This window comes from Octodon degus, unplaced genomic scaffold, assembly GCF_000260255.1.
Source record: "Octodon degus isolate 3935 unplaced genomic scaffold, OctDeg1.0 scaffold00112, whole genome shotgun sequence".
NCBI lineage: Eukaryota > Metazoa > Chordata > Mammalia > Rodentia > Octodontidae > Octodon > Octodon degus.
Genome location: NW_004524688.1, coordinates 5,119,704 through 5,130,873, shown reverse-complemented (window position 1 = coordinate 5,130,873; position 11,170 = coordinate 5,119,704). Strand labels below are relative to the sequence as shown.

Genomic DNA, 11,170 nt, shown 5'->3' with positions numbered 1-11,170 from the left:
ATGTGGTGCTGGGGGATTGAACCGCGGTCCCTGATGCTTTTGCTAAGCTTGTTCTAAGTAGGTGCTTTAGACCACTGAGCCATCTCTCCAGCCCCTTCCGCTTTGTTTTGAGGCTCAAGGTTTTTCAACCCCTCACCCATACTTTAGACTTTGTGTGGGCCCTGCATTTTATTGCTTCTGTAAGCAAAAAGCAAAATGAGCTCTGTGTGGGCCTATGGGTTTTTGTTTACTTTCTAGGTGGATTTTTTTTTTTTTCTTTTGAGATAGGGTTTTTCCAAGCCCTTACCCATGATAAGGACTGGTACATTGTTCAGACCCTGCACCTGTACTCAGCATATTCGTTAAATGAAAGTTTGAAACCACAAGTTTGTGTGGATTTTCTCTATAATTAATGACTGAGAAAGTGAAGGGAAAAAGAAAAGCAACATCGCATCTTTTTTATTGTTGCTCATTTTTTTTTTTTTTTTTTTTTTTTTTTTTGGAACTTTGGGAAAAAAATTTTTTTTTTTTTTTTTTTTTTTTTTTTTTTTTGAGAACCGGGAATTGAACTCAGATCCTTGTGCTTGCCAGGCAAGCGCTTATTCTACTGAACCGTTTTCCCAGCTTTTTTTTTTTTTTTTTTTTGAGAACCGGGAATTGAACTCAGATCCTTGTGCTTGCCAGGCAAGCGCTTATTCTACTGAACCGTCTTCCCAGCCCCCTTGTTGTTGTTCGTTTGAGACAGGGTCTCCCTATGTAGTTCAGGCTGGTCTTCAATTCACCATGCAGGGCTGGAGAGTAAGTTAAGCAGTTTAAGTGCCCACCTGGCAAGTGCAGTTTCCTGAGCTTGATCCCCAGTACCAAAAATAAAAAAATTCACTGTGCAGTCCAGACTGGCCTACAGCTTGCAGCAATCATCGTGTCTCAGCCTCCTGAGTGCTGGGATTACAGATGTATATACCACCATGCCTGGCCCTCTTTGCTTTTCAAGTAGCCTCCAGCCTCATGTCTCCAGGCCTGTTAATGTCTGACTTTCTGTCCAGTATTTTTTTTTTAAATTAATTAATTATTCATTTATTTATTTTGTGTGTGTGGCCAGCTCAGCCCACCAGGGGGCGGGGCTGGCTGGCATGTGGTGCTGGGGGATTGAACCGCGGTCCCTGTGCTTTGCTTAGCTTAGCTTGTTCTAAGTAGGTACTTTAGACCACTGAGCCATCTCACTAACCCCTTGTCCAGTATTCTTGGTCAATCAGTAGCATATATTCTATGTGCTAATCTCTGGTTTGAGACCTGACCAATGTACAGGTTTAATGTTCCTTATTAGAAATGCCTGGAGCCAGGCGTGCATACCCATAGTCCTAGCAGCTGGGAGACGGAGGCAAGATCTTTGCTAGTTCAAGTCCAGCCTGAACTGTGCAGTGAAACCTTATCTCAAAAGAAATCCAGGGGCTGGGGAGATAGTTCAGCGAACAAGTGCTTGTCTGGCAAGTACAAGGTCCTGAGTTCGATCCCTGGTACCACCAAAAAAAAAAAAAAGTCAAAAAAGAAAGAGAAATACTTGGGACCAGAAGTGTTTCATATTTTGGATTTGTTGTTGTTTGTTTACAGTACTGGGGATTGAACTCTGGACTTGGCACTGTCCAGGCAGGTGCGTAAGTTGCTGAGCTATCTCCCTGGCCCTGTTTGGATTTGTTTTATTTATTTATTTATTTATTCATTCATTCATTCATTCATTCATTCATTCATTCATTCATTTTTGTGGAACCGGGGGTTGAACTCAGGCCCTTGTGCTTGCCAAGCATGTGCTTATTCTACTGAGCCATCTCCCTGGCTCCTTGGATTTGTTTTAGATTTTGGGTTCTCTTTTTTTTGTTTTTCTTTGAGGTTTTGTAATATTTGTATGTACATAAGGAGATCTCTTGGGTTTGGACTAAAGTTTACATTTAGTATAATACACACCTTAAACATCGAGCCTGAAGTAATTTTATTTTTATTTCATTTTTATTTTACTTTTTGCAGTACTGGAGATTGAACTCAGGACCCCGTGCTTGCCAAGCAAGCACTTATTCTTCTGAGCTCTCTCCCTGGCTCCGAAACACTAAAATCTTTTTTTTTTTTTTTTTTTCTCTTCAACTTGTCCTTAAAGTCTTGTGGAAAACCACACTACTGTCCAGTGATTCTCCCAGGCTTTAAAGAATACCTGTAGGCAAGCGTGATGGCATATGCCTGTAATCCAGCACCACTGAGGGAGGGCAGGGATGATCCCAGTTTCAAGGCCAGTCTGGGAAACTTATTAAGACCTTGTCTCAAATTAAGAAGGACTGGTAGAACATGTGTGGTACAAGACTCTGAGTTCAATCTCCAGTACTGAAGAGAAAACAATATAGCCTGAAATACATAAATGACTGACCAAAGACCTGTCATCCTTACACCATCCTTTAACCATTCTTCATTTGTTTTTTAAATTTTCAGAAAGCATTAAAAAGCAAATTTATTTAACCGTACTCAGCTGATAATATAGCAAGTAGGTGAATAATCCATGCTGTAGCATGCTGAATGAACTGAAAACCAAAAGTTGGTTGGAAGGAGGCAGAGGAACTTGTGAGAATCAGAACCGAGGGGCTCCATACTCACCTGGCATCCGTTCCGTGTTGTATCTGTGACTAGAAATGTACATGATGGGAACTCCAGGGATCTTCCGGATTCTCTGTTTAGGGTCCCAGTCAACTGTGGCCACAGTGTAATACTTGTGCTGAGTTACTCTCTGCACTAAGCAGTCCTCTGCGCAGGTCCCTTTATGTGTGCAAGGTAATCGTTCAAACTGTGGATCCTTGGCAATCCTTAGGGCACTCGATACTTCGTCCCAGTTTCTCAGTTTCTGCCATTACACAATCAGCTATACAAGGGACACACTTGGCATATAGATAGTTTATCACTAATTGTAAGAAGTCCAATTTGGCTTTGATGGAAAAGTTAATAAAGTTGGTATCAGGATATGATAAGGTAGGCCCAGCTGAGTATTATACTGGAAGAATAAGCAGGAAGGACGCTGGGGGACTTCTCTCTCCTTTAGCGCACTAGGATCTTTCTTTTTAAGTTTTAATCCTTTTCTTTGAGTCTCTCATCTCTGAGACTAAGCATTCACTTCATGGTCGCAGACTTCCTTGTTTTCTTTTGTTTCCCCATGTTCACGCCGTGGTCCTCTTTCTTCCGGAATCACCCAGCTAACCATTCTTCATAATCATGTAACAAACATTTACTGAACTCTGACTGTGCCTGGCACTATTCCAGCATCTAGAAATAAGCCCTGTCATTGTGAGAGAAATCTTCACTCTGGGGAAAGAGTGGTTGAAGGGAGGTTAGGGGAATGGGAGAAAAAAAAGAATCAAGATATATCCTGTATGGGTACAAATTCCCTGGATAAATGTGATCATTATGTATATATAAAATGTACCAATGAACTTATTATTATTATTATTATTATTTTTGGTGGAACCAGGGAATGAACTCAGGCCCTTGAGCTTGCCAGGGAAGTGCTTATTCTACTGAGCCATCTCCCTGGCCCCAATTTTTTTTTGTTTTTTGTATACTTTTTTTAGGGAAGAGTCTGCAGGGTGTTCAGGGTCTCACTACTAGATCGGACTCCTAGTGATCCGCCTGTTTACAGCCTCCCAAGAGCTGGGATTACAGGCGCGTGCTACCACACCCAGCCAAAACTTAATTTTTAAAAAAGAAATTTTTGGGGCTGCAGAGATGGCTAAGTTGGCTGGGATGAACTGAAACTTATTTTGGTACTGAGGATCGAACTCAGGACTTTGCTCGCAGGATTAAGCCAGGTAAGCACTTATGCTGCTGAGATATTCCCATCCCAAAGGGAAAGTTTTGCTCCTCTTACTTTAGCCTCACAGTGGTGGGACTGGAGTAGTACACAGTCATAGCCAACTGCAACACTCATTTTTTAATCCTGTCTTGGGGGTGGGACATTTTAAGAGGAGTAATTTACTTAATACATATGTAATTTATTGTAGCTTAAAAAGCTGAAATCTCTCTGTGTTTTTTTAAAAAAAAAAAAAAAAGGCTGGAATCCTATATAATTTATTTTATTTTTCTGGCGGAAGTGGGGATTGAACTCAGGACCCTGCGCTTGCCAGGCAAGTGCTTATTCTACTGAGCTATCTCCCCCTTGACCTTTATATAATATTAATGTCATTATTAACTAGTGTCTTATGAGTTGAATTCAGTGAATATGTTGATACTGTCTCTTAAATTATTTTCCCTGGATACATTTTCTTTCTTTTTTGTGGTGAAGGAGATTGAACCCAGGACCACCAGAGTGCTAGGCAAGCACTGTACCACTGACCTACACCCCAGCCCTCTGGGGTCTATTTTCAGTCTCTAGCAACTATCTGATTTTAGCTTCCAGCCTAATTTTAAATTAGTAATGGTGTGATGAATCTAATCTCTAGATTTTCATTGGTGACACGTTTGGCAGCTGACCGCTGTATAAATATTTACTGTTCACTCTCTGAGAATGGATAATAACTGAGAAAAGTAGAAAACTTTGGCTTCCTTTGCTTTTATACCATTTTATGTAAGTGGTCCGGTCTTCCTAACTAAAAGGAGTCCCCATAGTTGAATTACAGAAAACTGTTTATCAGTTCTGGTTCTGTATGTAACTTAACTATGATGTGATGAAAAATAAAGAAGGAAAGAGTTTGCCAGAGGGTTTCCTCTTTTAGTTTCTTTTCTTCTCAAGTGTTTTTAGCTCTGATTGTGGCTCTAGTTAGAAATACTGATATAACCTAGGTTAGGGGCTGGTGAGATGGCTCACTGGTCTAAAGCACCTACTTAGAACAAGCTTAGCTAAAGCACAGGGACCGCGGTTCAATCCCCCAGCACCACATGCCAGCCAGCCCCGCCCCCTGGTGGGCTGAGCTGGCCACACACACACACACACACACACACACACACACAAATAAAATTAAAAAAAAAATAAAAATAACCTAGGTTATACCTTAGAAGAAGTATGTGAGTAGAGCCAGTGATATAGCTCAGTGGACTAAGTGCCTGCTTAAGCAACTGCAGGGACTGGGATTTAATCCCAGATACCAGATGCATGCCAGATGCTGCACCAGCCCTGCCCCTGGGTGGATGAGACCAACTATGGTGGCGCATGCCTGTAATCCCAGCATTAGGGAAGCTGAGAACAGGAGGACCACTACCAGACTGAGCTGTGCAGTGAAACCCTATACCAAATACATTAAAAAAAGTATATGAGTAACGCTAGTTGGTTGATATCCTTGGTTTTAAGTTCTTTTCCTCTTGTAAGGAAAAACCAAGCTCTTATCAAAAGATGAAGATAATTGGGCTGGGGGGCAAGGACTCAAGTTTGATCCCCAATACTCTGTGTTGTGCTGGCCACCGAAACTTGGCCTGGAGAGGCTGAGACAAGAGGATCACTATGAGTCCGAGCTGTGTAGTGAGACACTGTACCAAATCAATAAAGATTTTTTTAAAAAATGGAGATACTATAGTTCTGTTTGATTGATTGATTGTACTGAGAATTGAACTCGACCTTGCACTTACCAGTTCAGGTGCTTATGCCACTGAGCTATATCCTCAGCCTGGTTCTGTTTTAATGTATTCAGAACTCTGGAGAGCACAATGCGTGTGTCTCTAAAATACCTAAAGAGCAGCACAAGACAGTACTTACCAGTGCTACAGTGTGACAGGTAGAGAGTGTATTAGGCCTTTTTGCCTTTGGTGGGAGCTTGGCCAGCAGGCTTCACAAGGGGTAGACAAGCTGGTTGGCAGTTCTGCACACACTCATACCCAGCTGTTTTACCTTTCTCCATGACTGCTAGGAGACCCTTTTGCGCTTTCTTCCAGGCACTGGGCAGAATCCTATTCGGCAAGCCAGTGTAGGAGCTGGGATCCCTTACTCTGTTCCAGCATGGAGCTGCCAGATGATCTGTGGGTCAGGCCTGAAAGCCGTGTGCCTCGCTGCCCAGTCCATAAGGATTGGTGACTCCAGTATTGTGGTTGCAGGAGGCATGGAGAATATGAGCAAGGTAAGCCTTGGGAAGATGCCTCTCACTGCCTTTCCCCTAAACAACTGGCTGGTGAGCAGCAGCCTGCTGCATATCAGAGCTAGAATTAAACTAAAGCTGAAAAGCGAACTAAATTGGAACTCATCCTTGACCCCTACATGAACATTCATTCTCCAAATGGGAAAGTCTATGTGAAGAAAAAGCCTATTAACGAGAGCAGCTGGGCTCAGATATATTTCTTTTATTTTGTTTTTTTATTTATTTATTTATTTATTTAGTGTGTATGTGGCCAGTTCAGCCCACCAGGGGGTGGGGCTGGCTGGCATGTGGTGCTGGGGATTGAACCGTGGTCCCTGTGCTTTTGCTTAGCTTGTTCTAAGTAGGTGCTTTAGACCACTGAGCCATCTCACCAGCCCTGTTACTTTTAAATTGTTGTTATTAAGATATTATGTATTGCCCAAATTAAGCCCATATTATAAGGGGGCATGGTAGTAGACAACTGTAATCCAGCACATTGGGAGGCGGAGGCAAGATTGTGAGTTGGAGCCTAGTTTGGGAAAATTAGAGACTTAGTGAGAACCTATCTCAAAGTAATAAGGTCTGAGGATATAGCTTAGTCTGAAGTTCTTGGGTCAATGCCTGACACCGCAAAAAACATACTATTACTTGCATGATAGCTTTGGTTGTAAATTTACTTCCTTTTGTAAGGAAAAGACTAAATCAGATGTTGCCTTTTATTTTTTTAGGTGGGCATGGTTACACATGATTCATGCTGAGACAGGAGGATTTTGCATTTGAGACCAGCCTGAGCTACAGAGCAAGTTCAAGTCTAGCCTGGGCTTTACAGTGAGATCCTGTCTCAAGGGAAAAAAATCTGAACTCCCTCTATTCAGAAATCCCTAGCAGTATAGGCAACCTAATTCTCACTTTTGGCATTATTTGACCCATCAAAACAGTAACACAGGGGCCGGTGAGATAGCTCAGTAGAATAAGTGATTGCCTAGCAAGTGAAAAGGCCTGAGTTCAATCACCAGTTCCACTAAAAAAAATAAATAAGTAAAAATAAAAACAATGACACAGGGCTGGGAAGATAGTTCAATGGACTGGTGCCTGCTTAGGCAAGGGCAGGGACCAGGATTCAATCCCTGGCACCACATGCTGCACCAGCCCCGCCCCCAGGCATGCTGAGCTAGCAATGGAGTCTGGGCGTAGTGGTGCATACCTGTAGTCCCAGCGCTGGGGAGGCTGAAAACAGGAAGATCACTACAAGTTCAAGCTGCGTAGACCCTGCATGGAAAAAAAAAGTGGGATGTTTTGATCCTACTATTGAGCAAAGTTATAAACACCAAGCCTATTTTTTCAAACTTTGCTATTTCAGTAGTAGAAAATTCGAGCTTTGAGCTGTTTGACAACTTGGGTATCACCATAAAACACAGAACAGAGAAGATTGAAGGATATGGAAATGGGGAGGTAAGGGAGTGGTGGGTTGCAAGCCTAGGGAGGGTGGGATTGTCCACTAGTCCTAGGGGCCTTCTGGTCCTAGTGAGGAAGAGCTGCAAGGGGGACTAAGCCACAGAAATACTAGGTCATTCTCAGTAGTATACCAAGGGGAAGACTGATGACAGCCAAGCCTAAATCCATTTTTATTCCTGTTTCCAGGCTCCTCACTTGGTTCACTTGAGGGCGGGAATGAAGATTGGTGAGATGCCGTTACGGGACAGTATACTTTGTGATGGCCTTACAGATGCATTTCACAATTACCATATGGGCATAACTGGTAAGGCAGACATAGCTGCAAGCATAACTCAGAAAAGTTGGGAAAGACCATGTAGTAACACTGAGTCTCGCTGTTGCAGGCCATGCTGCTTCTCATTTGGTCAGGAAGCTGAGGCTGGGAATGGTGCCCAAAGGGTCCTGGGAAGCACATGGGATTCAAGGACTCCATGGAGGTTGGCTTGGTGGCCTGCATCTCTTCAGGCCTCATGCCAGAAAGTCATCCCAGGTGTAGATGTTATTGTTCAGAACAGGCCTTTGGTGGATGGATCTTGAACTCTGGGCATGGTGGTGCATACCTGTAATCCTAGTACTTGGGAGGCTGAGGCAGAATTCTGAGTTCGAGGCCAGCATGGGGTACATAAGGAGTCCAAAGCCAGCCTGAACTGCATTTTGAGACTGTGTCTCAAAAACAAGACAAGCAGTTCACAGACTATCCTCACGGGCCCTCACAGTGACCATGTTAAGTCTGTCTCACAAGCCTGGCAGAGGTCAGATATCAGTGCAAAGTGATCAACTACAAGACAGGCTAAGAAGATGAATGCCAGAGAGTGGACAACTAAGATGGCAGGTTTTAACCATTTAAAAGTTAATCCACTGGGCCAGCCAGACAGCTCAACAGACTAAAGCTCCTGCTTTGGGAGAGCACAGCAGCCGGGAGTCAATCCCTGGCATGCCATGCTGGCCCTGCCCCTGGGGAGCACTGAGACGGGATTGAGACTGGGCTTGGTGGCACACATCTATAATCCCAGCGCTTTGGAGGCTGAAAACAGAAGAATCACTGAGTCTGATCTGCGTAATCAAACCCTGTACACCCTATAGACCCTGTCCTAAATTAATAAAAAAAAAGTTAATCTAGGACCAGCAAGATAGCTCAGTGGACTAAGTGCCTGCTTTGGCAAGCACAAGGACCAGGACTCAATCCCCAGTCCTGTATGCCACGCAAGCCCCACCCCTGAAATGCGCTGAGCTGGGCAACAGAGTCCAGGCGTGGTGGCTCATGCCTGTAATCCTAGCGCTGGGGAGGCTGAAAACAGGAGGATCATTATGAGTCCAAGCTGCGTAGTGAGACCCTGCACAAAATTTTTAAAAAAGTGGTATGGGTTGGCAAATCTGAAACCACCTTCCATGTATTCAAGTTTGAGCAAATGAATAAATATTTTGAGGATAATGGAGCCCAGGCTTCTTGCTTGGAGAAAAAGAGTACAAGAGAAAAGAACACCTCAAATGTGGCTTGTGGTGTGAGATTGCATTCATAAGTAACATAAATTCAGGCTGGCACCATGTGTCTATATGTAAAATTATGAATTGTGTGGATATATGTATGAGTTTTTTTTAAAAGTTGTACACAGTTCTGTTTTGCATTGATTGATTGATTGATTGATTGATTGATTGATTTTTGGTAGAACTGGGGATTGAACTCAGGCCCTTGTGCTTGTCAGGCAAGTGCTTATTCCACTGAGCTATCTTCCCAGGCCCGTATGAGTTCTTATTGAACAGGCTTAGTGGTAGTGAGGAAACCAGTGACAATCCTAACTTTGTGGAATGGTGTAATCCCAGATACTCATGAGACCGAGGCAGGAGGGTGTCAAATTGGAAATTAGTCTGGACAAGGTAAGTGGCCCTCTGTCTTGAAGTACAGGTAAAAAATAAAGGGCTTCAGAGTCAAGCAGATGCCTGTAATGCCAACACTCGGCTGAGGCTGGAGGGTTCCGAGTTTCAGGTGAGTGTAGGCTACAAAGTGAGACCCTATCTCAAAGAAAATAGGACTGAGGAAAAAAAAAAAAATAAGACTGAGGGGTAAAGCATCTTTCTCCCATGCACAGGGCTGGGTTTCACATCCAGTACTGCAAAAGCAAAAGTAATTTCCTTAGAGGAATGCAGGCTCCCCCACAAAGAACTGCCGTGTAAGCCTTAGTGGAACCTGGGAATACACGGGGGCGAATGGCTTGAACTACCTACCAAGAGCTAGTTCATGAAGCTGGTTTTTCCCTTTTTTCTTTTTCCCAGCTGAAAATGTAGCCAAAAAATGGCAAGTGAGTAGAGAAGCTCAAGACAAGGTTGCTGTTCTATCTCAGAACAGGACAGAGGGTGCACAGAAAGCTGGCCATTTTGACAAAGAGATTGTACCAGTTTTTGTGTCATCTAGAAAAGGTAGGTATATAAATGGACATTTAAACTTCAACCCACTTATAAGTTAAAGTAACATCCAAAAGAATAGTTTTTCAGGTTGCAAAGATATATCCTACATACATCTGAATGAGGGGAAGAGGATGCTGTGTTTGGTGGGACATAGTTAACATGACAGACCCACAGCCTGAGTGTCCACAGCTGCTGTTGTGTTATCAGCAGATTTCATGAGAAACGGGACTTTTTGGCTCATGGCTGTTAGGAGGCAGCTGCTGCCTTGTTCCCCGTATGGGCTACAGTAAGCCTGTTTAGAAGTGAACATCTGTTCTTCCCTGTCGGTTCTGTGTACGTCTCATATGCTGGAGGCTGGACCTTTGAGGTCACTTGTCCTTATCTAACACAGAATGCTGCAGCCAGCTTCCCACTGGTAAGTGCTGTCCAACCCATATGAACCTGTTAACATAACTCCCTAGTGACAGGTATGTGTGACCCAAACCTTCCGACCTTTTCAACACAGAGCTCCCTGTATGCCACACCAGCCTGTTTTCCTCAGGAAGGGCGATGAATTTATAAAACATTCAAAATGTCTCAAGGATAGAAATTCTCATGTTTTAACATACAGTAATTCTTGTGTGTGCTTTCAGCCGTAATGCAAGTGAATAAATAGTAACATTTTCTATCAAATGTGAATCCTCGTGATTACCATTCGCAGCACTGATGTCTCAGCACTTCTGTCAGGTAACTGATTTTATTCCTTCCAGGTCTCACTGAAGTTAAAGTAGATGAGTTTCCTCGCCACGGGAGTAACCTTGAAGGGATGTCCAAGCTAAAGCCTTATTTTCTCACAGATGGGACAGGAACGGTCACTGCAGCTAATGCCTCAGGTTCGATTTCTGAAGGTCATGCGGGAGAATGCCATTTTCTGTAAGGTCTACCAAAATGTCTCTGTATACTAAACGATCCAGTGATTCTTGGGGGCAGAAGGAGCAGCTCACTATGTAGTTCCAGGCCTTGAACTCACTCTGGAGCCCAGTTTAACCTAGAAACTCAATGACCCTCCTTCCTCAGCCTCCCAAATGCTGATTACAGGTGTGGTGACCCAGGGCCCACCAGAAGAATCTTAACAGTTTCTCTATTTGATCACTGACTTAATCTATACTGAATTTTTTTTTTTATAATTTTTTAAATTTATTTATTTTATTTATGTGTGTGTGTGTGTGTGTGTGTGTGTGTGTGGC

General features: G+C 43.2%; 1 protein-coding gene across 1 annotated transcript in view; it reads left to right on the top strand.

The window, feature by feature from the left end:
* The window catches only part of Acat2 (acetyl-CoA acetyltransferase 2), a 17,009-nt gene that overhangs the window by 2,209 nt on the left and 3,630 nt on the right, over window positions 1-11,170 (top strand). The window contains exons 3-6 of the mRNA XM_004639537.2: window positions 5,869-6,050; window positions 7,689-7,806; window positions 9,813-9,956; window positions 10,694-10,816. Coding sequence (XP_004639594.1) covers window positions 5,869-6,050; window positions 7,689-7,806; window positions 9,813-9,956; window positions 10,694-10,816 — 567 coding nt within the window. The remainder of the gene's footprint in view (window positions 1-5,868; window positions 6,051-7,688; window positions 7,807-9,812; window positions 9,957-10,693; window positions 10,817-11,170) is intronic.